The 27,996-nt window shown below is 47.4% G+C and overlaps 1 protein-coding gene across 1 annotated transcript in view; it reads left to right on the top strand.

Annotated features, from left to right (window-relative positions):
• ADRM1 (ADRM1 26S proteasome ubiquitin receptor) overlaps positions 1–27,996 on the top strand; it is a 73,915-nt gene that overhangs the window by 31,634 nt on the left and 14,285 nt on the right. The window contains exons 3-4 of the mRNA XM_069243151.1: positions 23,110–23,226; positions 24,253–24,376. Of these exons, the coding sequence (XP_069099252.1) occupies positions 23,110–23,226; positions 24,253–24,376 (241 nt within the window). The remainder of the gene's footprint in view (positions 1–23,109; positions 23,227–24,252; positions 24,377–27,996) is intronic.

The raw sequence follows: 27,996 nt of genomic DNA on the forward strand, positions 1-27,996 counted from the left end.
CTTTTCCATGTACTCTGCCATTCTAGAGCGAAGGCCAAGTACATAGTCCACTATGTCCTGTTTAGGCTCATGGAGAGGTCTCTCCCAGCCTTCTTTAACAAGGGCAAGTGGTCCCCTTACAGGATGACCAAACAGAAGTTCAAAGGGTGAGAACCCTACTCCCTTCTGTGGTACCTCCCTGTAAGCGAAAAGCAGACATGGCAGGAGGACATCCCATCTCCTTTTGAGTTTTTCTGGGAGCCCCATGATCATGCCCTTTAATGTCTTGTTGAATCTCTCAACTAAGCCATTAGTTTGTGGATGGTATGGTGTAGTGAATTTGTAAGTCACTCCACACTCATTCCACATGTGTTTTAGGTATGCTGACATGAAGTTGGTACCTCTGTCAGACACCACCTCCTTAGGGAAACCCACTCTGGTAAAGATACCAATGAGGGCCTTGGCTACTGCCGGGGCAGTAGTCGACCTAAGGGGAATAGCTTCAGGATACCTAGTAGCATGATCCACTACTACTAGGATGTACATATTTCCTGAGGCTGTGGGAGGTTCCAGTGGACCAACTATGTCCACACCCACTCTTTCAAAGGGGAGCCCCACCACTGGAAGTGGAATGAGGGGGGCCTTTGGGTGCCCACCTGTCTTACCACTGGCTTGACAGGTGGGGCAGGAGAGGCAAAACTCCTTAACCATGTTGGACATATTGGGCCAGTAGAAGTGGTTGACTAACCTCTCCCACGTCTTGGTTTGTCCCAAATGTCCAGCAAGGGGAATGTCATGGGCCAATGTTAGGATGAACCCTCTGAACAGCTGAGGCACTACCACTCTCCTAGTGGCACCAGGTTTGGGGTCTCTGGCCTCAGTGTACAGGAGTCCATCTTCCCAATAGACCCTATGTGTTCCATTTTTCTTGCCCTTGGACTCTTCAGCAGCTTGCTGCCTAAGGCCTTCAAGAGAGGGACAGGTTTCTTGTCCCTTACACAGCTCCTCCCTTGAGGGTCCCCCTGGGCCTAAGAGCTCAACCTGATAAGGTTCAAGCCCCAAAGGCTCAGTTCCCTCAGAGGGCAGAACTTCTTCCTGAGAAGAGAGGTTCCCTTTCTTTTGCTGTGTTGCAGTTGGTTTCCCAACTGACTTTCATGTTCTCTTGGTAGGCTGGGCCATTCTTCCAGACTCCAGCTCTACTTGTTCACCCTGTGCCTTGCACTGTGCTCTTGTTTTCACACACACCAGTTCAGGGATACCCAGCATTGCTGCATGGGTTTTTAGTTCTACCTCAGCCCATGCTGAGGACTCCAGGTCATTTCCAAGCAGACAGTCCACTGGGATATTTGAGGAGACCACCACCTGTTTCAGGCCATTGACCCCTCCCCATTCTAAAGTAACCATTGCCATGGGATGTACTTTTCTCTGATTGTCAGCGTTGGTGACTGTGTAAGTTTTTCCAGTCAGGTATTGGCCAGGGGAAACCAGTTTCTCTGTCACCATGGTGACACTGGCACCTGTATCCCTCAGGCCCTCTATTCTAGTCCCATTAATTAAGAGTTGCTGTCTGTATTTTTGCATGTTAGGCGGCCAGACAGCTAGTGTGGCTAAATCCACCCCACCCTCAGAAACTAGAGTCGCTTCAGTGTGGACCCTGATTTGCTCTGGGCACACTGTTGATCCCACTTGGAGACTAGCCATACCAGTGTTACCTGGATGGGAGTTTGGAGTGGAACCTTTCTTGGGACAGGCCTTGTCTCCAGTTTGGTGTCCATGCTGTTTACAGCTATGACACCAGGCCTTTTTGGGATCAAAGTTTTTACCCTTGTACCCATTGTTTTGTGAAGAGGCTCTGGGCCCACCCTCCTGTGCAGGTTTTTGGGGGCCTGTAGAAGACTCTTTACTATTTTTAGTTTTGGTTGTCTCATCACCCTTCCCCTGGGGAGTCTTTGTGACCCCTTTCTTTTGGTCACCCCCTGTTGAAGTCTTGGACACCCTTGTCTTGACCCAATGGTCCGCCTTCTTTCCCAATTCTTGGGGAGAAATTGGTCCTAGGTCTACCAGATGCTGATGCAGTTTATCATTGAAACAATTACTCAATAGGTGTTCTTTCACAAATAAATTGTACAGCCCATCATAATTACTTACACCACTGCCTTGAATCCAACCATCTAGTGTTTTCACTGAGTAGTCTACAAAGTCAACCCAGGTCTGGCTCGAGGATTTTTGAGCCCCCCTGAATCTAATCCTATACTCCTCAGTGGAGAATCCAAAGCCCTCAATCAGGGTACCCTTCATGAGGTCATAAGATTCTGCATCTTGTCCAGAGAGTGTGAGGAGTCTATCCCTACACTTTCCTGTGAACATTTCCCAAAGGAGAGCACCCCAGTGAGATCTGTTCACTTTTCTGGTTACACAAGCCCTCTCAAAAGCTGTGAACCATTTGGTGATGTCATCACCATCTTCATATTTAGTTACAATCCCTTTAGGGATTTTCAACATGTCAGGAGAATCTCTGACCCTATTTATGTTGCTGCCACCATTGATGGGTCCTAGGCCCATCTCTTGTCTTTCCCTCTCTATGGCTAGGATCTGTCTTTCCAAAGCCAATCTTTTGGCCATCCTGGCTAACTGGATGTCCTCTTCACTGGGGTTATCCTCAGTGATTTCAGAGGTGTTGGTCTCTCCTGTGAGGGAACCAGCATCTCTGACTATTATTTTTGGAGTCAGGGTTTGAGGGACCCTGTTCTCCCTAGATAGGACTGGTAGGGGGGAATTTTCCTCCAAGTCACTATCTTCTTCCTCTGAGTTGCCACCCTCAGAGGGGTTGGCCTTTTCAAACTCTGCCAAAAGCTCCTGGAGCTGTATTTTGGTAGGTTTGGGGCCCATTGTTATTTTCTTTATTTTACAGAGTGACCTTAGCTCCCTCATCTTAAGATGGAGGTAAGGTGTGGTGTCGAGTTCCACCACAGTCACATCTGTGCTAGACATTTTGCTTCTAAAAGTTGGAATACTTTTTAAGAATCTACAACTGGTTCTAGAATCTAATTCAAACTTTTACAAACTTTTAAACTCTAAAAGAAATGCTAATCAGGATCTAACACAAGGCCCTAGCAGGTCTTTTAAGAATTTAGAAAACTTTTCAAATTGCAAAAATCAATTTCTAATGACAATTTTGGAATTTGTCGTGTGATCAGGTATTGGCTGAGGAGTCCAGCAAATGCAAAGTCTTGTACCCCACCGCTGATCCACCAATGTAGGAAGTTGGCTCTGTATGTGCTATTTCAAAGTAAGGAATAGCATGCACAGGGTCCAAGGGTTCCCCTTAGAGGTAAAATAGTGGTAAAAATAGATAATACTAATGCTCTATTTCGTGGTAGTGTGGTCGAGCAGTAGGCTTATCCAAGGAGTAGTGTTAAGCATTTGTTGCACATACACATAGACAATAAATGAGGTACACACACTCAGAGACAAATCCAGCCAATAGGTTTTGTATAGAAAAATATATTTTCTTAGTTTATTTTAAGAACCACAGGTTCAAATTCTACATGTAATATCTCATTCGAAAGGTATTGCAGGTAAGTACGTTAGGAACTTTAAATCATAAAAATTGAATGTATACTTTTCAAGTTATTGACAAATAGCTGTTTTAAAAGTGGACACTTAGTGCAATTTTCACAGTTCCTAGGGGAGGTAAGTTTTTGTTAGGTTTACCAGGTAAGTAAGACACTTACAGGGTTCAGTTCTTGGTCCAAGGTAGCCCACCGTTGGGGGTTCAGAGCAACCCCAAAGTCACCACACCAGCAGCTCAGGGCCGGTCAGGTGCAGAGTTCAAAGTGGTGCCCAAAACACATAGGCTAGAATGGAGAGAAGGGGGTGCCCCGGTTCCGGTCTGCTTGCAGGTAAGTACCCGCGTCTTCGGAGGGCAGACCAGAGGGGTTTTGTAGGGCACCGGGGGGGGGACACAAGCCCACACAGAAATTTCACCCTCAGCAGCGCGGGGGCGGCCGGGTGCAGTGTAGAAACAGGCGTCGGGTTCGCAATGTTAGTCTGAGAGATCTCGGGATCTCTTCAGCGCTGCAGGCAGGCAAGGGGGGGGTTCCTCGGGGAAACCTCCACTTGGGCAAGGGAGAGGGACTCCTGGGGGTCACTTCTCCAGAGAAAGTCCGGTCCTTCAGGTCCTGGGGGCTGCGGGTGCAGGGTCTCTCCCAGGCGTCGGGACTTTGGATTCAAAGAGTCGCGGTCAGGGGAAGCCTCGGGATTCCCTCTGCAGGCGGCGCTGTGGGGGCTCAGGGGGGACAGGTTTTGGTACTCACAGTATCAGAGTAGTCCTGGGGTCCCTCCTGAGGTGTTGGATCTCCACCAGCCGAGTCGGGGTCGCCAGGTGCAGTGTTGCAAGTCTCACGCTTCTTGCGGGGAGCTTGCAGGGTTCTTTCAAAGCTGCTGGAAACAAAGTTGCAGCCTTTCTTGGAGCAGGTCCGCTGTCCTCGGGAGTTTCTTGTCTTTTCGAAGCAGGGGCAGTCCTCAGAGGATGTCGAGGTCGCTGGTCCCTTTGGAAGGCGTCGCTGGAGCAGGATCTTTGGAAGGCAGGAGACAGGCCGGTGAGTTTCTGGAGCCAAGGCAGTAGTCGTCTTCTGGTCTTCCTCTGCAGGGGTTTTCAGCTAGGCAGTCCTTCTTCTTGTAGTTGCAGGAATCTAATTTTCTAGGGTTCAGGGTAGCCCTTAAATACTAAATTTAAGGGCGTGTTTAGGTCTGGGGGGTTAGTAGCCAATGGCTACTAGCCCTGAGGGTGGGTACACCCTCTTTGTGCCTCCTCCCAAGGGGAGGGGGGTCACAATCCTAACCCTATTGGGGGAATCCTCCATCTGCAAGATGGAGGATTTCTAGAAGTTAGTCACTTCAGCTCAGGACACCTTAGGGGCTGTCCTGACTGGCCAGTGACTCCTCCTTGTTGCTTTCTTTGTTCCCTCCAGCCTTGCCGCCAAAAGTGGGGGCCGTGGCCGGAGGGGGCGGGCAACTCCACTAAGCTGGAGTGCCCTGCTGGGCTGTGACAAAGGGGTGAGCCTTTGAGGCTCACCGCCAGGTGTCACAGCTCCTGCCTGGGGGAGGTGTTAGCATCTCCACCCAGTGCAGGCTTTGTTACTGGCCTCAGAGTGACAAAGGCACTCTCCCCATGGGGCCAGCAACATGTCTCTAGTGTGGCAGGCTGCTGGAACTAGTCAGCCTACACAGACAGTCGGTTAAGTTTCAGGGGGCACCTCTAAGGTGCCCTCTGTGGTGTATTTTACAATAAAATGTACACTGGCATCAGTGTGCATTTATTGTGCTGAGAAGTTTGATACCAAACTTCCCAGTTTTCAGTGTAGCCATTATGGTGCTGTGGAGTTCGTGTTTGACAAACTCCCAGACCATATACTCTTATGGCTACCCTGCACTTACAATGTCTAAGGTTTTGTTTAGACACTGTAGGGGTACCATGCTCATGCACTGGTACCCTCACCTATGGTATAGTGCACCCTGCCTTAGGGCTGTAAGGCCTGCTAGAGGGGTGTCTTACCTATACTGCATAGGCAGTGAGAGGCTGGCATGGCACCCTGAGGGGAGTGCCATGTCGACTTACTCGTTTTGTCCTCACTAGCACACACAAGCTGGCAAGCAGTGTGTCTGTGCTGAGTGAGAGGTCTCCAGGGTGGCATAAGACATGCTGCAGCCCTTAGAGACCTTCCTTGGCATCAGGGCCCTTGGTACTAGAAGTACCAGTTACAAGGGACTTATCTGGATGCCAGGGTCTGTCAATTGTGGATACAAAAGTACAGGTTAGGGAAAGAACACTGGTGCTGGGGCCTGGTTAGCAGGCCTCAGCACACTTTCAATTGTAAACATAGCATCAGCAAAGGCAAAAAGTCAGGGGGCAACCATGCCAAGGAGGCATTTCCTTACACATCCTACATGCAGTTTCACATCTCGTCCAGTGCCTGTAGAAATATGAGTTTGAGGCATGTGTGGCTGTAGATACACATGCCCTGCAAACTCCTGCTATCATGTGCTGGGTCCAGATGTGTGCAAGTTGTTTGTCTTCAGAGAAAGTATTTTAAGTTGCATGGTAGAGTGACTCCTCCTTCTCGGTGATACTGCACATGGGCATTGACTTATTGTTAGGTTGTTTTCTCTCTGCCATCTGGGTTGGACATGTGCACATATACTCTTGAGTTGAGACTGTTCCCCCTTTCGGTTATATATCTGTCAACTGCCGGTATTGTTATCAATTGTGTTTCTCCTCTCTGTGTGTTGAGGTAGAACCAAACGTAGAGTTGACGCATCTCTGTCGTGGCCGACAGAGGGTCTTGTGCTTTTGAGCCTTCAGACTCAGTCTCCAATTAATTCTCCATACAATACCCTCCTGGTAATGGAATGGATGCCATTCCGTTTCTGACTGCGTTGTCATGCCAAATACCCACAGACCGACTCATCAGATCTGTAACCTTTGCTTCTTTCCAGATCACAGGAAGTCGGATTGTGAGGTCTGTCGAGCATTCCACTCAAAGAAAATGCTCTGTGACGGTCAAGCATGCCGGCTTGAAATGCAGCAAAAGGCCACCAATGACACTCCTGACCTCTTTAAACATCAAGATGTTGGGGAGGAACAGCATCCAGAGGCTTCAGTTGATGCCTGCTTGGAATCCGACACAGGAGTTTGAGTTAGAAATCACCAATGTAACACTGGAGTCTCACACAGTGAATACGGTACGCCCTGCCCCTCAGTCTCGAATCGAGCATCCAAAAAGACTGACCCCTCCAGATAAAGAGGCCTTCAGACCACCACAGGCTCTGGCCATGGTTGGCACGGAGAATTCAGTTCAGAGGCCCCCCCTCCGTCTCGGCGCCAAAACACCAACCGGTATTATTACTCCCATGGTCGACAAAAAATATAAACCCTATCCTTGAGGCCTTGTCTACATCGGAGGGCAAGTCCCCCAGGATTCCTTGGTAGTCCCTAGTGATAGTAAAAGGGTCAACTCCCAAGCTTTTGGCGATACCCCGCTGCCCGACAAAGAAAGTAAAAGAATTGATGCAGCGGGGAAAAGGGTTGCAGCTCAGTCTGCAAACCAATGGCTCATCGCCAGTTCTATGGGTCTCTTAGCTAGATATGACCATGCTCAATGGGATGAGATGGAGTAGCTCCTCCCAGATTAGCACAGGAAGAGAGGTCAAGAACAAGTTGCAGAGGGCAAACTCCTATCCAATACATCAATACGGCGTGCCCTTGACTGCTGGCACTGCAGCCAGGAGTATTAATACTAGCGTCCCCCTTAAATTACTTGTTTGGCTGCATATTTCAGGTTTCAATCCTGATGTCCAATTTTATATTATGAATCAAACATTACTCAAACTGAGGTCCAGGTTCTCTTTCTCAAAGGAGCAATAGAACCCATCCTTCACCAACACCAAGGTCGAGGAGTATACTCTATAATCCCACATACCCAAATGGGATGGTTCTCTGCGGCCGATTCTAGATCTAAGGCCACTGAACGAATATATTCTTTCAGGGCATTTTCACATGGTCACTCTGCAAGGTGTGATTCCCCTACTTCAGCAGGGTGACTGACTACTTTAGATTTCAAAGATGAATATTTTCACATACCAATACAACCTGCCCATCGCAAGTATCTGAGGTTTATGGTGGACGAAAAGCACTACCAGTTCAAAGTTCTTCCAGTCAGGGTCAGAACTCACCAAATACCTGGCAGTAGTAGCGGCCCATCTCCGCGGCCAAAAAAAAATACAAGTTTTTCTACCTGGATGCAAGGCAAAGCCATAACCCGTCAACAGTATACTCGGGTAACAATAAACCTGCTTCACAGCCTGGGATTCAAAATATTTGTTTCCAAATCCCATTTACAACCTCTACAGATACTACCATGTTAAGGAGCAATTCTGAACACAGAAATCAGGTTAGCCTATCCCAGTTCTGCAAGAGTTCACAATTTTTAATTTCAGCCAAATTGCCAGATAACAGTGAAGACAGGTATGCGTCTTCTAAGGATGATGGCCCCCTATAGTACTCCATGCCCGCCCACACATGCGTCTGTTGCAGCAATGTCTAGTTTGTCAGTGGTCTCAATCACAGGGTCGTTTACAGGATCTAGTGTTGGCCGACCGCCAAACTAATCTCTCTCCCTACAATGGTGGAATCCCCACAACATGTCAAAGGGGATGGCCTCTTCTGAACCCTCTTCCCCACATAATTCTCACAATAGATGCCCCACTCATGGGAGGGTGTGCACATCTGAAAGATCTGATGATACAGGGTATATGGGATGCCAAGCACTAGGGTCACCATATCAACTTCCTCGAGCTTCAAGCTGCTCACCTAGCCTTGGAAGCTTTGCTTTGCACTTCATTCACAAGATTGTCCTAGTCTGGACGGACAATTTGACAGCCATATATTATCTAGAAAAATGGGTGGGGGGAGGGGAGTATTGGAGGGGAGCACAGTCTCTACAACTTTAACAACTATCCCAGAACATCTGGAAATGGGCTCTGCATCCCAACAATCACCTGATAGCGTATCTCAGAAGCGGACAGCAACTTTGCAGACCTGCTAAGCAGGATGCAGGAACAAGTCCACAAATGGGAACTCCACCTGACAAGTCCTACATCCCCAGATTGGGGGTCTCTCAAATAGACCTTTTCACAACCACATAAAATGCCAAAACTTTGCCTCCAGGTTCCCACACCCACTATCCTAAGCCAGCTCCTTGTGGATGAGTTGATCAGGCATATTTGTGTACACTTTTTCTTCTCTGTCTCTCTCTCTCTCTTTCCATTTCTAGTTGGGAAGCTCAGGCAAACGTTTCGCAATTATCCTAGTAGCTCCCATCTGGGCTTGTCAACCCTTGTTCACAACACTACTGGGCCTGTCTGTAGTTCCCCATAAGGAGCTCCCCACTCACTCAGAACCATGGAGAAATCGGGCACCCGGATCCCAAAACTTTCAACCTAGCAATTTGGCTCCTGAGGTCATAGAGTTTGGTTACCTTAATTTGCCACAAGAATGTATAGACATTCTTAAAGAAGCCCGTAGACCTACCACTAGAGCTTGCTATACAGCAAAGTGAAAACATTTTGTCTGCTACTGTCACTGAAAACAAATCAACCCTCTCTAAAACACAGTACAAGAAATGGTCTGCTACCTGCTTCATTTACAAAAGGTTGGGTTAGCATTCACATCTATAGGATTACATCTCGCGGCAATGGCCTTTCTTTGTTCAAGGTCCCAGTTATCAGTGCCTTCATGGAGGGCTCAAAGGAGTTATTCCACCACTGGTTCTACCCATACCTTCATGGAACCTCAATGTCGTTCTCACAGGACTCCTCGGCCCCCCCTTTGAACTACCACATGCTTGCCCCCTTCAATTCCTTTCTTGAAAGGTGGCATTTTTAGTCGCCATCACATCACTCAGACGTGTTAGTGAGCTCCAGGTTTTAACCTTGGAATAGCCTTTCTTCCAACTGCACAGAGACGGATTTGTTCTCTGCACCACGCCTAAAGTTCTCTCTAAAATGGTTTCTCAATTTCACCTCAATCGATTGAGTTGACAGTCCCCCCCCCCCCCCCCCCCCCCCCCCGGCCCCCCCAACAACCAGATTCTGTTGCAGAAAGGGCTCTTCAAACATTAGATGTTAACCCCTAGGGTGCCCCGGACAAACTGGTCTCGACAAGACCAGCTCGTCCTGCTATGGGCCCCCGGAGGGAGCACTAGCGCTCCCCCAGATGGTCGAGCACCCCCTCCCTTGGGCAGAGATGGAAGGGGAATCGCTTCCCCTTCAGCCCCCCCCAATCCTCCCCATGGCGTCTGATTTTATTTTATTTTTTTTGCCAAATTTTGAGGCTTGTAAAGGAACCTGGTGAGAGCCCCACCTTGGATTCCCCTAGGTCTCTAGTTCCAAAATCCACAGGTAGGCACTTTGCAAAACATACCTCTGTTTTCTTTGAGAAAATGTGATGTGTCCACTTTGTGTTTTGGGGCATTTCCTGTCGCGGGCACTAGGCCTACCCACACAAGTGAGGTACCATTTTTATCGGGAGACTTGGGGGAACATAGAATAGCAAAACAAGTGTCATTGCCCCTTGTCTTTCTCTACATTTTTTCCTTCCAAATATAAGATAGTGTGTAAAAAAGACGTCTATTTGAGAAATGCCCTGCAATTCACATGCTAGTATGGGCCCCCCAGAATTCAGAGATGTGCAAATAACCACTGCTCCTCAACACGTTGTCTTGTGCCCATTTTGGAACTACAAAGGTTTTCTTGATACCTATTTTTCACTCTTTATATTTCTGCAAATTAATTGCTGTATACCCGGTATAGAATGAAAACCCACTGCAAGGTGCAGCTCATTTATTGGCTCTGGGTACCTAGGGTTCTTGATGAACCTACAAGCCCTATATATCCCCGCAACCAGAAGAGTCCTGCAGACATAACAGTATATTGCTTTAAAAAATCTGACATTGCAGGAAAAAGTTACAGAGTAAATCGTAGAGAGAAAGTGCTGTTTTTTTTTTTTTTGTTGTTTTTTTTTTTTTTACCCCAATTTCAATATTTTTTTATTTCAGTTCCTATTTTCTGTAGGAAACCCTTGTAGGATCTACACAAAGTACCCATTGCTGTAGAATTTTGTCTACTTTTCAGAAATATTTTGGTTTCTGGGATCCAGCATTGGTTTCACACCCATTTCTGCCACTGATTGGAAGGAGGCTGAAAGCACAAAAAATCGTAAAAATGGGGTATGTCCCAGTAAAATGCCAAAATTTTGTTGAAAAATTGGGTTTTCTGATTCAAGTCGGCCTGTTCCCGAAAGCTGGGAAGCTGGTGATTTTAGCACTGCAAACCCTTTGTTGATGCCAATTTTAGGGGAAAAACCACAAGCCTTCTTCTGCAGCCCTTTTTACCCATTGTTTTGTAAACAAAATTTTCACTGTATTTTGGCTAATTTCATTGTCTCCTTCAGGGGAACCCACAAAGTCTTGGTACCTCTAGAATCCCTAGGATGTTGGGGGAAAAAAAGGACACAAATTTGGCATGGGTAGCTTATGTGGGCAAAAGGTTATGAGGGCCTAAGCGCGCCCTGCCCCAAGTAGCCAAAAAAGGCCTGACACCTGAGGGAGAAAAGGCCTGGCAGCGAAGGGGTTAAAAGAGCCATTATGTTTTTTATTGACCAAACTAAAACTCCCAGAAAAACAAAACAACGTTTTATTGCATTTTCATCTCCACATAAAGGCAGCTCTGTATCCAAACCAGAAATAGCCAGGTGAATAGTAAAGTGCATTTAAACTTGTTTTGCTAAATCCAAAAGACTTTTACCTATTCCTCCCAGAGCACACTCTAATCGAAAAGGGAACTTCCATGGGTTTTCTAGAAAACATTCCCACAGTTGACATATGTAAAGCAGCTACATGGTTCACACCACACACCTTTACCGAACATTAGTGTGTGGATGTCAGGCAGTGCAATATACTCTTTTCAAACAACTGCAACACCCACAGATTAGCCAGAACTTCTCAGGGAGACTGCTTTACAGTCTATGCAGAGCATGTGTATCTAGAGGCATACATGCCTTGTGTTACTTACCCTGTAAGCATCTGTTTGTGGGATTGTAATGCTGTAGATTCACATGCACCCGCCTTCCTCCCCGGGCACCTTTGGCAGTTGCAGTTTATTTTACTCTTGGACATCTCATAACTTACTGTACGCTCCTTTCTCACCCTCCTGTGGGAAAACAGTCTAACAATGGAGTGGATGCCCATGCGCAGTATCACCGAGAAGAAGGCGTTACTCTACCTCATGACTCAAATGACTTTCTTTGAAGAAAAACTACCTGTACGCTTCCAGACGCAATACTAGATGGCAGGAAAATGCAGAACCTGTGAATCTTCAGCACTACATGCCACAAACAGGTGCTTACAGGGTAAGTAACATTTCCTTACATCACCTCCACCCTGATGGAATTCCATTGGCTTCTAGTGATGGACCGCACCATCTTAAAATCTAACTGCATGTTTTAGAAAGCCATCCTGGCAGGCACCCCTGCTTATCGTGCAGACAGATTCTCCATCACTGGTGGTTCTCTGCATTCCTGCAGCCAGGGCATCATCAGACTGCAGACTTAAAATTGTAAAAAAGGAGAAAAAAATAGCAGGCCTTTTCAATCTCTGCACCCAGTATCCCAGTATCCAAAAGAATCACCACAACTCTGCTTCAATTTAGGAAAAAAGGAAAACCTCACCTCTTTAAAGAAAAGTGCTTCACAGTGCATTAACTCTCAGCAATCTAGCTATCTCTCTTCACTTATTGACTTTATACTTGTTTTTGACCCAGTACAGAGCTCTGCTGGCTTTTTGCTATGTTTGTGCAATAGAAATACTGTATACATATGTACATATATACACATTATATACATAGGCTGCTCTCTTTAGACAACCCTGTTAGATACTCCTAATGCCACAACTCCATTTTGAAAAGTGACCAGCTGGGTTGTAGGTCAGTTCTGGCCATTCTTTCTTACCCATTAGTGTGGACTCCTTCCTGCCCCTCCCCTTCAGATCCTCTTGACCTGCAAGGTACCTTTTTTGTTACTGCAGTTGAATAGGGCACACAGACACTATATGCTTCAGGCATTTTGGTGATTTTGCCCTGTTCTACACGATGTGGTCCTCACAGTTCATAGAGCACTGGGGGCCTGGACCTCTTCTCATCCTTCCCTAAGGGTGTGCAAGCATTATCTACGGACCAGCACATTGTTTGAAGTGAGCAGTGGCCCCTCCACCACCAGCTGTGGAGGCTGCAGTTGAGTTAGTGTTGAGGCTTGGACTCTTCCACGGGCCCACGCGTAAAACTCAACATTCAAATAAGCTAGGTGCCCACCCTTGGTGAGCACTTGGATCCTGACACTTGCTTTTCTGTTTCATTCTCCTCCGTTACTCCTAGTATGATACAGCCTTTGGCCAGGTTTCTTTTTGGGACTTGTGGCACTCAGATGGACATTGGAACTCTATCAGTTATTAATACCTTCCGTTCTCAGGGGCATACAGTCTGCTCACACTGTGGAGACACTTAAGAAACCTGCACATTACCCTTGCAGAGTGGTGGAGTTTCTGCACTGGGGCTGCAGCAGAAGTTTTTATCTTGTTTCACTTCACGGCCCCTGTTCTTCTGAGCCGCATCTTCCTTGTGCAATGGCACCTCCAATGCTCATTCTGAGAAGTAATCCAGGTCTGGTTTAAAAAAAACAACAAAAAAAACTAGGTTTTGGATTCCTGAACCCGTCAAGATAGTTGCCACTAATTACTTCAACCCTTAAGAATTGAGTTCCTCATCTGGTGTGAAGACCCCGGTTCAGATTAGAGAAATGTTTGCACCGTGGCTGAATGTTTGTCCCATCTTTACACCAAAGTTGTACACAGCATCTCTGTATTCCAGCAATCAGTTCTGAGATTGGTTATTTACATTTCCTACATTTTGCTTATTCCACTCAGACTGGTCCAGCCCAGATGTTTGCCAGGTGTTAGGAGGAAGGTGGTGTGTAGCTGGAAACCTTTGGAGACCCAAAACAAGGCTAAAAAGAAGACCATATTGTCCCAGTCAATAGCCTGTTAACCTGTCTAGCGGGGCATCCCATCCAGTAAAAAAATTGGGCAGGAAACGGAAGGGGAAATTCTCTGAACTTCAGATGGGTCCTCGTTCTCCTCTCTTCCACACCAAAAAGTCTGACCACTGTGAAGGATCTCCAGAGTTCCTTAGAGGAGCCTTGCAATTTGCATTGTTGCCTGGGTCTCTCACCCTCTACCTTAGGTACAGCTGAAATGTAGAAATATAAAATCGATTCCATTGTGACTATAGCCATATGTCTGACACATGCGCCATACCCATCCAACTCACACAGAAGCAATGTATGCACTAGCAAGATGCATGCCCCACATATATGGCCAAAGGAACATATATCCGAAAGAGCCGGTAAGGGGCTATCTCTGGCAGAAACTGGTGAAAAGGTCAGTCTTGCCACTTCAGTCATTGCTGCAATTACAGTCAGCCTGGCAAGCGTACAGTAGCACAGTCGATAAGGAGTGTGCACATGATAAGCCCCTCTTGACCACACAGTCCCTGCTCTTGGTCCCTGTCAGTGTTTTATTGAAGACTTTAGGAGACATGCATGACTGTAGTTTGTGCTGAGGCTGGGTTCAAAAATCTACAGAGCTTGTGTAGGAAGTTGGCTCTGTATGTGCTATTTCAAAGTAAGGAATAGCATGCACAGAGTCCAAGGGTTCCCCTTAGAGGTAAAATAGTGGTAAAAATAGATAATACTAATGCTCTATTTTGTGGTAGTGTGGTCGAGCAGTAGGCTTATCCAAGGAGTAGTGTTAAGCATTTGTTGTACATACACATAGACAATAAATGAGGTACACACACTCCGAGACAAATCCAGCCAATAGGTTTTTGTATAGAAAAATATCTTTTCTTAGTTTATTTTAAGAACCACAGGTTCAAATTCTACATGTAATATCTCATTCGAAAGGTATTGCAGGTAAGTACTTTAGGAACTTTAAATCATAAAAATTGCATGTATACTTTTCAAGTTATTGACAAATAGCTGTTTTAAAAGTGGACACTTAGTGCAATTTTCACAGTTCCTAGGGGAGGTAAGTTTTTGTTAGTTTTACCAGGTAAGTAAGACACTTACAGGGTTCAGTTCTTGGTCCAAGGTAGCCCACCGTTGGGGGTTCAGAGCAACCCCAAAGTTACCACACCAGCAGCTCAGGGCCGGTCAGGTGCAGAGTTCAAAGTGGTGCCCAAAACACATAGGCTAGAATGGAGAGAAGGGGGTGCCCCGGTTCCGGTCTGCTTGCAGGTAAGTACCCACGTCTTCGGAGGGCAGACCAGGGGGGTTTTGTAGGGCACCGGGGGGGACACAAGCCCACACAGAAATTTCACCCTCAGCAGCGCGGGGGCGGCCGGGTGCGGCCGGGTGCAGTGTAGAAACAGGCGTCGGGTTCGCAATGTTAGTCTATGAGAGATCTCGGGATCTCTTCAGCGCTGCAGGCAGGCAAGGGGGGGATTCCTCGGGGAAACCTCCACTTGGGCAAGGGAGAGGGACTCCTGGGGGTCACTTCTCCAGTGAAAGTCCGGTCCTTCAGGTCCTGGGGGCTGCGGGTGCAGGGTCTCTCCCAGGCGTCGGGACTTTGGATTCAAAGAGTCGCGGTCAGGGGAAGCCTCGGGATTCCCTCTGCAGGCGGCGCTGTGGGGGCTCAGGGGGGACAGGTTTTGGTACTCACAGTATCAGAGTAGTCCTGGGGTCCCTCCTGAGGTGTTGGATCTCCACCAGCCGAGTCGGGGTCGCCGGGTGCAGTGTTGCAAGTCTCACGCTTCTTGCGGGGAGCTTGCAGGGTTCTTTCAAGGCTGCTGGAAACAAAGTTGCAGCCTTTCTTGGAGCAGGTCCGCTGTCCTCGGGAGTTTCTTGTCTTTTCGAAGCAGGGGCAGTCCTCAGAGGATGTCGAGGTCGCTGGTCCCTTTGGAAGGCGTCGCTGGAGCAGGATCTTTGGAAGGCAGGAGACAGGCCGGTGAGTTTCTGGAGCCAAGGCAGTTGTCGTCTTCTGGTCTTCCTCTGCAGGGGTTTTCAGCTAGGCAGTCCTTCTTCTTGTAGTTTGCAGGAATCTAATTTTCTAGGGTTCAGGGTAGCCCTTAAATACTAAATTTAAGGGCGTGTTTAGGTCTGGGGGGTTAGTAGCCAATGGCTACTAGCCCTGAGGGTGGGTACACCCTCTTTGTGCCTCCTCCCAAGGGGAGGGGGTCACAATCCTAACCCTATTGGGGGAATCCTCCATCTGCAAGATGGAGGATTTCTAAAAGTTAGTCACCTCAGCTCAGGACACCTTAGGGGCTGTCCTGACTGGCCAGTGACTCCTCCTTGTTGCTTTCTTTGTTCCCTCCAGCCTTGCCGCCAAAAGTGGGGGCCGTGGCCGGAGGGGGCGGGCAACTCCACTAAGCTGGAGTGCCCTGCTGGGCTGTGACAAAGGGGGGAGCCTTTGAGGCTCACCGCCAGGTGTCACAGTTCCTGCCTGGGGGAGGTGTTAGCATCTCCACCCAGTGCAGGCTTTGTTACTGGCCTCAGGGTGACAAAGGCACTCTCCCCATGGGGCCAGCAACATGTCTCTAGTGTGGCAGGCTGCTGGAACCAGTCAGCCTACACAGATAGTTGGTTAAGTTTCAGGGGGCACCTCTAAGGTGCCCTCTGTGGTGTATTTTACAATAAAATGTACACTGGCATCAGTGTGCATTTATTGTGCTGAGAAGTTTGATACCAAACTTCCCAGTTTTCAGTGTAGCCATTATGGTGCTGTGGAGTTCGTGTTTGACAGACTCCCAGACCATATACTCTTATGGCTACCCTGCACTTACAATGTCTAAGGTTTTGTTTAGACACTGTAGGGGTACCATGCTCATGCACTGGTACCCTCACCTATGGTATAGTGCACCCTGCCTTAGGGCTGTAAGGCCTGCTAGAGGGGTGTCTTACCTATACTGCATAGGCAGTGAGAGGCTGGCATGGCACCCTGAGGGGAGTGCCATGTCGACTTACTCATTTTGTTCTCACTAGCACACACAGGCTTGTAAGCAGTGTGTCTGTGCTGAGTGAGGGGTCTCTAGGGTGGCATAAGACATGCTGCAGCCCTTAGAGACCTTCCTTGGCATCAGGGCCCTTGGTACTAGAAGTACCAGTTACAAGGGACTTATCTGAATGCCAGGGTGTGCCAATTGTGGATACAATGGTACATTTTAGGTGAAGGAACACTGGTGCTGGGGCCTGGTTAGCAGGGTCCCAGCACTCTTCTCAGTCAAGTCAGCATCAGTATCAGGCAAAAAGTGGGGGGTAACTGCAACAGGGAGCCATTTCTTTACACAAGCCCCCCCCAGCCCACAGGCCAGGAGACTCAGCCCAAGCTGGGAGAGTCTTCCTAGTCTGTCAGGCGAGGAAGAGTAGGAGAAATAGGCTGGTTAGTTGCAGGGCCTACTCTGCCTTACATCCTTCTGTTCAGGTCATTCCCTTTGGGGAACTGACCTACTTCCACAGTGATAGGACCTAGTCTGAATTGCCTCTTGTCTGCCTCTTCAATGTCTCCACCCATTCTTTCTATTTTGGTCTTAGAGGTATCCACCTCTGCTAACCTTATCTTGGCCAGGGTTACCCCTAGCTTACCCAGAGAGGTTACCCAGAGCTGGAGTAACCCCACCATGACCAATAGGGTCAGGGGGCCTAACTTGCTATTTGGCATGGGGTCAGACCACCATGCTAAGGATAGTGCAGCCATAAAGGCTAACACCCAGCAGAGGCCACTGACAGCTGTCAGTGCCCAGAACCACACCTTTAGCTCTTCACCTAAAAGGGAAGGGGCTAAGTTACAGGCCTCTTTGGGTTCAGGTTGCCTGTCTGCTGTATTAGAGTGGGGGGTTACCACATCTTGTAGTAAACACCCTTCTTCCACTCTTTCTTCTGTTAGCTGAGGAGCCACCCACTCAGGTTTAACAGTTGCCTGACTAGCCAGGACTTCTTGTGGGTCAAGTTGGACTTTATCAGGGCCATTTTTGGAGTTCTCCCCTACTGGAGCAGAATCTCCTTGGCTTGCTGTAACCTTGGCTAAAGGTTGTCCACCCTTCCTACTCTGTTTTCTTTTCTTCTTCTTCTGGGGCCTGCTTGCATTTACTGCAGAGGCAGGACTTCCAGAATCCTTGGGAGAGGACTGGCACTGGACCAGTTCCTCTCTTGGGCTCTGACTAACCTCTGGGTAGTCATTTCCAAGGAGACAATCAAGGGGGAGGTCTGTACTGACTACTACCCTTCTCCAGCTAAGAGTGCCACCCACTTCTATGGGTACTAAAGCCACAGGCCTCTTAGTGACCCTGTCTAGGCTAACTCTTACCCTGGCAGTCTCACCTGGGATGTACTGGTTTGAGAGCACCAGCCTGTCATGCACAATAGTGTGACTGGCACAAGTGTCTCTCAGGGCAGTGGTTGGGATTCCATTCACCAGTAGGTGGTGGAAGTGTCTACTTCCCTCTGGAATCTCCAACTCACCTGTTGGGCCCTGTTTCCAGTTGAAGGCTATGAAGACCTCCTCATCTGAGGAGTCATCTCCCATGGCTACACTGGTTACCCCTGGAATTTTGTTCTGGGGTTTGTTTTTGGGACAAGAAGTGTCCTTGGTGTGGTGCCCAGACTGTTTACAGTTGTGGCACCATGCCTTAGTGGCATCCCAGTTCTTACCCTGGTACCCACCTTTGTTTTGGGTTGTGTCTTGGGGCCCACCCACCTGTTCTGGTTTTTGGGGGCCTACAGAGGACTCTTTTTCTTTGTTTCTAGTGTCACCCACTTTCTCCTGGGGAGTTTTTGTAACCCCTTTCTTTTGGTCACCCCCAGTGGAAGTTTTGGTTACCCTAGTCTTGACCCAGTGGTCTGCCTTCTTTCCCAATTCTTGGGGAGAAATTGGACCTAGGTCTACCAGATACTGATGCAACTTTTCATTGAAGCAGTTGCTTAAAATGTGTTCTTTCATAAACAAATTATAAAGCCCAACATAGTCACACACTTCATTTCCAGTTAACCAACCATCTAGTGTTTTTACTGAGTAGTCTACAAAATCAACCCAGGTCTGGCTCGAGGATTTTTGAGCCCCCCTGAATCTAATTCTATACTCCTCAGTGGAGAATCCAAAGCCCTCAATCAGGGTACCCTTCATGAGGTCATAAGATTCTGCATCTTTTCCAGAGAGTGTGAGGAGTCTATCCCTACACTTTCCAGTGAACATTTCCCAAAGGAGAGCACCCCAGTGAGATCTGTTTACTTTTCTGGTTACACAAGCCCTCTCAAAAGCTGTGAACCATTTGGTGATGTCATCACCATCTTCATATTTTGTTACAATCCCTTTGGGGATTTTTAGGATGTCAGGAGAATCTCTGACCCTATTTAAGTTGCTGCCACCATCGATGGGACCTAGGCCCATCTCTTTTCTTTCCCTTTCTATGGCTAGGAGCTGCTTTTCCAAAGCCAATCTTTTGACCATCCTGGCTAACAGGGGGTCATCTTCACTGGAGTTATCCTCAGTGATTTCAGAGGTGTTGGTCTCTCCTGTGAGGGAACCAGCATCTCTGACTATTATTTTTGGAGTCAGGGTTTGAGGGACCCTGTTCTCCCTAGATAGGACTGGTAGGGGGGAATTTTCCTCCAAGTCACTATCCTCTTCCTCTGAGTTGCCACCCTCAGAGGGGTTGGCCTTTTCAAACTCTGCCAAAAGCTCCTGGAGCTGTATTTTGGTAGGTTTGGGGCCCATTGTTATTTTCTTTATTTTACAGAGTGACCTTAGCTCCCTCATCTTAAGATGGAGGTAAGGTGTGGTGTCGAGTTCCACCACAGTCACATCTGTGCTAGACATTTTGCTTCTAAAAGTTGGAATACTTTTTAAGAATCTACAACTGGTTCTAGAATCTAATTCAAACTTTTACAAACTTTTAAACTCTAAAAGAAATGCTAAACAGGATCTAACACAAGGCCCTAGCAGGTCTTTTAAGAATTTAGAAAACTTTTCAAATTGCACAAATCAATTTCTAATGACAATTTTGGAATTTGTCGTGTGATCAGGTATTGGCTGAGTAGTCCAGCAAATGCAAAGTCTTGTACCCCACCGCTGATCCACCAATGTAGGAAGTTGGCTCTGTATGTGCTATTTCAAAGTAAGGAATAGCATGCACAGAGTCCAAGGGTTCCCCTTAGAGGTAAAATAGTGGTAAAAATAGATAATACTAATGCTCTATTTTGTGGTAGTGTGGTCGAGCAGTAGGCTTATCCAAGGAGTAGTGTTAAGCATTTGTTGTACATACACATAGACAATAAATGAGGTACACACACTCAGAGACAAATCTAGCCAATAGGTTTTTGTATAGAAAAATATCTTTTCTTAGTTTATTTTAAGAACCACAGGTTCAAATTCTACATGTAATATCTCATTCGAAAGGTATTGCAGGTAAGTACTTTAGGAACTTTAAATCATAAAAATTGCATGTATACTTTTCAAGTTATTGACAAATAGCTGTTTTAAAAGTGGACACAGTGCAATTTTCACAGTTCCTAGGGGAGGTACGTTTTTGTTAGTTTTACCAGGTAAGTAAGACACTTACAGGGTTCAGTTCTTGGTCCAAGGTAGCCCACCGTTGGGGGTTCAGAGCAACCCCAAAGTTACCACACCAGCAGCTCAGGGCCGGTCAGGTGCAGAGTTCAAAGTGGTGCCCAAAACACATAGGCTAGAATGGAGAGAAGGGGGTGCCCCGGTTCCGGTCTGCTTGCAGGTAAGTACCCACGTCTTCGGAGGGCAGACCAGGGGGGTTTTGTAGGGCACCGGGGGGGACACAAGCCCACACAGAAATTTCACCCTCAGCAGCGCGGGTGCGGCCGGGTGCAGTGTAGAAACAGGCGTCGGGTTCGCAATGTTAGTCTATGAGAGATCTCGGGATCTCTTCAGCGCTGCAGGCAGGCAAGGGGGGGATTCCTCGGGGAAACCTCCACTTGGGCAAGGGAGAGGGACTCCTGGGGGTCACTTCTCCAGTGAAAGTCCGGTCCTTCAGGTCCTGGGGGCTGCGGGTGCAGGGTCTCTCCCAGGCGTCGGGACTTTGGATTCAAAGAGTCGCGGTCAGGGGAAGCCTCGGGATTCCCTCTGCAGGCGGCGCTGTGGGGGCTCAGGGGGCACAGGTTTTGGTACTCACAGTATTAGAGTAGTCCTGGGGTCCCTCCTGAGGTGTTGGATCTCCACCAGCCGAGTCGGGGTCGCCGGGTGCAGTGTTGCAAGTCTCACGCTTCTTGCGGGGAGCTTGCAGGGTTCTTTCAAGGCTGCTGGAAACAAAGTTGCAGCCTTTCTTGGAGCAGGTCCGCTGTCCTCGGGAGTTTCTTGTCTTTTCGAAGCAGGGGCAGTCCTCAGAGGATGTCGAGGTCGCTGGTCCCTTTGGAAGGCGTCGCTGGAGCAGGATCTTTGGAAGGCAGGAGACAGGCCGGTGAGTTTCTGGAGCCAAGGCAGTTGTCGTCTTCTGGTCTTCCTCTGCAGGGGTTTTCAGCTAGGCAGTCCTTCTTCTTGTAGTTTGCAGGAATCTAATTTTCTAGGGTTCAGGGTAGCCCTTAAATACTAAATTTAAGGGCGTGTTTAGGTCTGGGGGGTTAGTAGCCAATGGCTACTAGCCCTGAGGGTGGGTACACCCTCTTTGTGCCTCCTCCCAAGGGGAGGGGGTCACAATCCTAACCCTATTGGGGGAATCCTCCATCTGCAAGATGGAGGATTTCTAAAAGTTAGAGTCACCTCAGCTCAGGACACCTTAGGGGCTGTCCTGACTGGCCAGTGACTCCTCCTTGTTGCTTTCTTTGTTCCCTCCAGCCTTGCCGACAAAAGTGGGGGCCGTGGCCGGAGGGGGCGGGCAACTCCACTAAGCTGGAGTGCCCTGCTGGGCTGTGACAAAGGGGGGAGCCTTTGAGGCTCACCGCCAGGTGTCACAGTTCCTGCCTGGGGGAGGTGTTAGCATCTCCACCCAGTGCAGGCTTTGTTACTGGATTCAGGGTGACAAAGGCACTCTCCCCATGGGGCCAGCAACATGTCTCTAGTGTGGCAGGCTGCTGGAACCAGTCAGCCTACACAGATAGTTGGTTAAGTTTCAGGGGGGCACCTCTAAGGTGCCCTCTGTGGTGTATTTTACAATAAAATGTACACTGGCATCAGTGTGCATTTATTGTGCTGAGAAGTTTGATACCAAACTTCCCAGTTTTCAGTGTAGCCATTATGGTGCTGTGGAGTTCGTGTTTGACAGACTCCCAGACCATATACTCTTATGGCTACCCTGCACTTACAATGTCTAAGGTTTTGTTTAGACACTGTAGGGGTACCATGCTCATGCACTGGTACCCTCACCTATGGTATAGTGCACCCTGCCTTAGGGCTGTAAGGCCTGCTAGAGGGGTGTCTTACCTATACTGCATAGGCAGTGAGAGGCTGGCATGGCACCCTGAGGGGAGTGCCATGTCGACTTACTCATTTTGTTCTCACTAGCACACACAGGCTTGTAAGCAGTGTGTCTGTGCTGAGTGAGGGGTCTCTAGGGTGGCATAAGACATGCTGCAGCCCTTAGAGACCTTCCTTGGCATCAGGGCCCTTGGTACTAGAAGTACCAGTTACAAGGGACTTATCTGAATGCCAGGGTGTGCCAATTGTGGATACAATGGTACATTTTAGGTGAAGGAACACTGGTGCTGGGGCCTGGTTAGCAGGGTCCCAGCACTCTTCTCAGTCAAGTCAGCATCAGTATCAGGCAAAAAGTGGGGGGTAACTGCAACAGGGAGCCATTTCTTTACAGCTTGCTATGTCGAACTTGGTGCAGGGTCGCATGTTGAACAGACCAAATGTGGGGCTTTCTTCTTTCCAGCATGTTTGCTGCACAAGTTCCAGCAGGCCTGAGTATAGCCTGCAAAACGAGCCCAACTATGCATGTTCAAATGAAGCTTTCTATGTACAGTGCAGCCTAATATTCCCCGGTGCAGTCAAATATAATCAGTAAGTACCTTGTTTACTAGAATTTAGTAACATTTGCTCAGTGCACTTTCAAAGCACTGGGTGATGGCTTATATGTTTAGTGCAGCTTGTGCTTTTCACTTCCCCAACCCTTTCCAGCCCTACGCCTTCCCTCTCTCCCACTTCAGCACTTCCACTTCCTTTAGGGCACCTGCCCGTGCTGGAGGGGACAAGAACTGGGCTTGTGAAGGGCCATTTGTATGCCGGTAGTAGTAAGAGAACTGTATTGTTGGACAGAGAGTATCAGTAACCACACATTACATACAGAACAGGCCAATTAGGGAAAAGGATTATAGTAGCCTATTTTAGATAGAAGGGCCGTAGTGAAGACCTGCACACAGCTGTAAATCACCTACAGTGGATATTTTTAGTTGCTCTGAAAAACAAGGGCTAGTGGTGGTTGCCAGTTTATTCTGTATTGTGAAGCTATTTTATATGTTTGAACTTCTTCATGGAACTGACCTTTATGTTGATTTCACAGGACCTTATTATTTTTCCGGATGACTGTGAGTTTAAGAAGGTGCCTCAGTGCACAACCGGACGTGTGTTCGTCTTGAAGTTTAAAGCTGGATCCAAGCGTCTTTTCTTTTGGATGCAGGTGGGTGCTTGATTTCTATTGCTTCATTCCAGATTCACTCTACTGTTTGTGCACAAACTCCTTGGATTGCCTATGATTCCCGAACTTTCCAGCAAGTACAGTTCTCAAAATGCAACGTATCAAATCAGTTGTACCTGTTATTACTAGGACCCTCCATTCGTGCCATACACTTCTGCTACCTACATTCAGTGGCAAAGGATGAAGGGTTTGCAGAATCTTGACTAAGAGTGGGAACTGAGGCCGAGAGAGATGTAGGTGAATGATATACTTTTACTGAGAAGTTGCAGTATCTAGAGAAGGAAGAAAGAAGAGACTGAATGTTAAGTCCACATTTGGGCTGATGGTGGAAATGTAACCCATTAGTAGACCGCACTGTATTTTTCTGACTGTCAGTGATGGTTCCTCTCGTACCTTGGTAAAGAGGAGCTAGGCAGAGGTGCATGCTTAGATACTGAACAGGAGTTCATGCAGTATTGAGCATTAGAGGTCTTTTCCCAAATTTGCTCTGCCACCACCCTGCCCCTCCCCCTTTACCTTCCACCAAAGGTGGTATCACCTCTGGCTTAATAACCGCTTCCCTTCACACATGGAAGAAACGCTCATTGGTGCTCTTGGTACAGATGTGTGTCTTAAGTGCTTCATTCACTAGGATTGGTACTTAGCTTCTAGTTTGGTTTATTCTTTTATTGTTGCCCAGAAACAAGAGCAGAGACAGCATAAGGACTTTCTTCCAAATAAAACCAATATTGCACAATAGAATAAATATTTTATTAAGTGCAAGATTATACAAATTATAAGCAGACTGAATTTCTATAAATGTAAAGGTAAATCCTCTTTCCCAAGTTGCTGAATTAAATTCTGATCTTTCAATTATTCGTCTGCAGAATTCGCTCAACTGTAGACTAACACTTAAATTTGTATGTTGAATTTAGAATTGGGTACTGAAGAATTATTGTTTTCGGGGGATTTTCAAAGATTTTGGTTTGAATGTTTTGTTGCTGCTCTCTGAAGGTTTTTCTTTTATAGGAGCCCAAGTCCGACAAGGATGAAGAGAATTGTCGTAAAGTGAATGAGTTCCTGAACAACCCACCCATGCCTGGGGCTTTGGGGAGCAGCGGAAGTGGGGGGCATGAGCTCTCTGCACTGGGAGGTATTCCTTCTAATACTTTTTTAGCATCTCAGGTGTTTAGAACATTCCATCATTTCCTCAGTACTATAGATTGTCCATCCTTGTCGATGTGAAAGGCGCTATGAATGGACAGGGCACACAACATCTCTATAGAGAATAGGACTTCAATCTCTAAATCCAATCCGTGAACTTGAAACAAATGAAGGTCACCTAAAATTGGGTCTTTAGGGTGTTTTGGTCATCAAAAATGTGACTGTTTGTTTCCACGATACCAAGTGTTTCTCAGAAAAACCAGGTGCTGCTAAGGGAATGAATGGGTGCAAATATCTTAGCTCATTGGTGAAACGAGTGTTTATGAAGCAGGACCACTCGGCCCAAACTACACTTGGCTCCTCTTAAGGTGTACCTACATGTAACGGCTAGACTGACCATGAACTCTAGAAAGTTTGACCATATGTTCCCACTCTTAATCACTTTGAAATGTCTTTCCTTGAGACATATTTGTCTCTAAGCTAGCTTTTTAAAGGGACTCTGCTTGGGTACCCAAAATATCTTTCCCAGCAACTGACCATCCCTGGGCGTGAGCATCACCTTTGGACAACTAATAACCTGTCTCATGAAGTCATATCTTTCAAGAAGATAATGTAACTAAAACTAGCCTTCCTCCTTTACCACTCGGGTCTGAAAGACCATTCCACCACAAATCGGAACACCCTTTTCTTATAACACCTTTAAAAAGGAACTGAAAAGTCTGTTCTTAGGGCCTCTCATTTTAAAGGGCTCCTGTTATGTTGTGATATAACTTGGTAGAGCGCACGTTCATCAGAGCTTTCTTCATGCTTAGTAGATATCTGAAAGGCAGTACTTGCAGATCAGAAGAGTGAAATTAGAGGAGTGGAATTAGTCAGCTAGAGGTAAGCCTGTCTAAATAGCCATGTTTTCAGATTTTTCTTAAATAAAACATCTTGAAATCTGTTTCATGACGAAGATGTCTGGGGTACAGTCCTGCAAGAATGGAGCCTGTTAGGAAAAACTACACTGGCCCAACCTCGTTCTGCTATATTTTGGAGTGGTCAAAAAGTTGGAATATAATGAACCACAAGTATGTGAAGGTGTATGCTGTTTGATCTTTCAGGCCACAAAACTCCTGTAGAGCTTAGGAGTTCCCCTCTATAGGTAATACAAGCTACCCAGTTAATCTAACTGTTCTCGCTCTTTGTACATTGCTTATTCACCTTCAGTTATATGTGACTCTTCTTTTTAGCCCTGTTTTGATAGTTAATGTTGACCTGTTATACTATCTGTAATCATTTATTCTATGTAGCAGTCACCTAGATAACCCTAGATCATTTACTTTTCTGTGCAGAATGTATTAGATTTTTGACATGATTTTTTTTTTTTATACAGCGATCGCCCTTGGATTCAGTCATCCTCTGAGCTTGGTCTGTGCTCTATAAAACTAATACTAGGCAGAGCAGCATCCACATTTCCAGCAGCCTGTTGATGCTGCTTGGATGTTAGTTACCAGGTGAGGGCTGGCTCACTGAACCATCAAATAGAGAAAAGACCATAGAACATAACTCACTCTCTCAGTGCCATCTCAGTGCTTAGCTTTTTCTCTGGATATTCAGTTACAACTCTGTACGTATGTACTGCTACCCTAAAACCCATAATCAATGCTTCGTGATCTGTGCAAACACCACTCGATCATGAGTAATTGCTGAAAAAGCAAATTCTTCTTTAACTTCAGGTTCAGTCCTTAAAGTGTTTTTATACAGAAAGCCTTACATTTGAGGCACTATAATGACCCATGAGCTCTCAGATTGGGTTAAGCCAGTGGCCTATGAGCAATCAGGCTATCTACGTAGTGTACCAATGTAAGGGGACACTGTGCAGATTGTCTAAGGCGACCCTTACAGGCTGACAGGGGTTCAAATAGTAACCCTAAAAGCGTTCTTTTGTGTTAGTGTGGGTGAGCAGTTAGGTTTATTAGAGGACAGTGTTAAGTATCTATTGCACACACAGAGCCAGTTTAAGTGAAGCACACACAGTAAATAATCCAATACCATTTTATACATTTAGATACCAAGCTCATCGGAATCAGGTCAGTACTTTTCGAGTTATGAATTTTTGCAGTTTTCAAAGTTGAAAGTGCACTTTTTGGGTGCGGCAATGTTGTTCTGTGGGGAAAAAAGTACTGCATTTGGGCATTTACCAGCGAATTACGGGACTGTTCTCCTGGACTTAAGGAAAGTACGGGGAAAAGGTCAAAGTTCACACCAACCTGTCACCTCAGGAGGCTCAGGGGCATCCGGGTGCATAGGTGTGTTACGGCATTGGGTGTCCCATTCATGTCAGTGTGAAACGGTCCAGTCAGGAAGAGGCTGTAAGCATGGACAAGGGGTCCCGTTCAGGGTAACTCAATGTGGGGGTGGGGGAGGGGAGCCTCAGGTCTCATGATGCTTGGGGACACCTTTGGTCCTCTTCGCCTCAGGAGGGCTGGGTGCAGAGGTGACCTGAAGTGTTGGGTTTCTGTCACCTTAGGCCCTCGCGGTATAGGGGCCCTACACAAAGAGGCTGCATCAGGAAGTTAACTGCTGGGAAACCCAAGGTGGACTTCGGCTCTGGACAGTCTGGGGACCATGCTGGCACCGTTGGTCCACTTCTACTTTGGCTCGGAGGCATGGGTGCAGTGGTGCTGTACGAAGTTGGGTTTTGATGAACCAAAGTCCTCATGAGTCTTTTTTTGGTACCTGCAGGGTGCAGGGAAGCAGCTCCGCTACTCCATGCAAGATCTTGTTTACTTCTCAAAGCAGTGGCAGTCCTCCCCAGCTTTTGGATGCAGAACAGCACAGGACCAGTGATCTGGTGCTGTTGTTGAGGACAGCAGACAGGCTGGGAGGGTTGGGGCCAAATAAGTTGCTGCTCCTCAGTTCTTGCTTTTCGGGTCATCCTTCTGTAGGCCAGCAAATCTGAGGTCCTAATATGTGGGGATCCCCTAAATACTCAATTTGGTGGCGTGAAGGGGAGTAGCCAATGGGCTACTTACCCTTTGGGTCACTACACCCCCCAGAGGACCCCTTCTTGCGGGGAGAGTGCATCACCCTGTCCCATAATTCCTAATTCCACCACACACAAGATGGTGGAATTCCTAACTTCATGCTCACTTGAGGCTTGTCACCCTGGAGGTGTGTCCAGACTGGCAGTGCAACATGCCTCCTGCATAGCTAATTTTCCCGCCTGCCCTAGTGCCAAATGGGCCTCAGGGCAGGAGGTTGCCTCCCTCACGTCTGGGAGAAGCGGGGCTTGCATACCAAAGGTGGCAAGAAGTTTGAAGTCCCTGGCCTTGGTATGCAAATTTATTAGCCATCCTGTTGGCGGAGGTGATAACACCTCCTGCCACAGCTGGCATTGTTTCTGACCTTGGACAGCAGAGGCTCTTACCTCCAGGGGCGTCAAACTCGTCTCTGGGGGCAAGCTGGTCAAAACCAGTCAGCCAGAAGAACAGAGGACTAGAAGGCTTAAGGGGGCACCTTTGATGTGCCCTCTGGTTGAATGTCATAATAAATCCAATACTGGCATCAGTATGGATTTATTAAGACAAGGTGGTTGATACCATAATGTGTTATAATGCAACCTGC

Source organism: Pleurodeles waltl, chromosome 7 (genome assembly GCF_031143425.1).
Source record: "Pleurodeles waltl isolate 20211129_DDA chromosome 7, aPleWal1.hap1.20221129, whole genome shotgun sequence".
NCBI classification, from domain to species: domain Eukaryota; kingdom Metazoa; phylum Chordata; class Amphibia; order Caudata; family Salamandridae; genus Pleurodeles; species Pleurodeles waltl.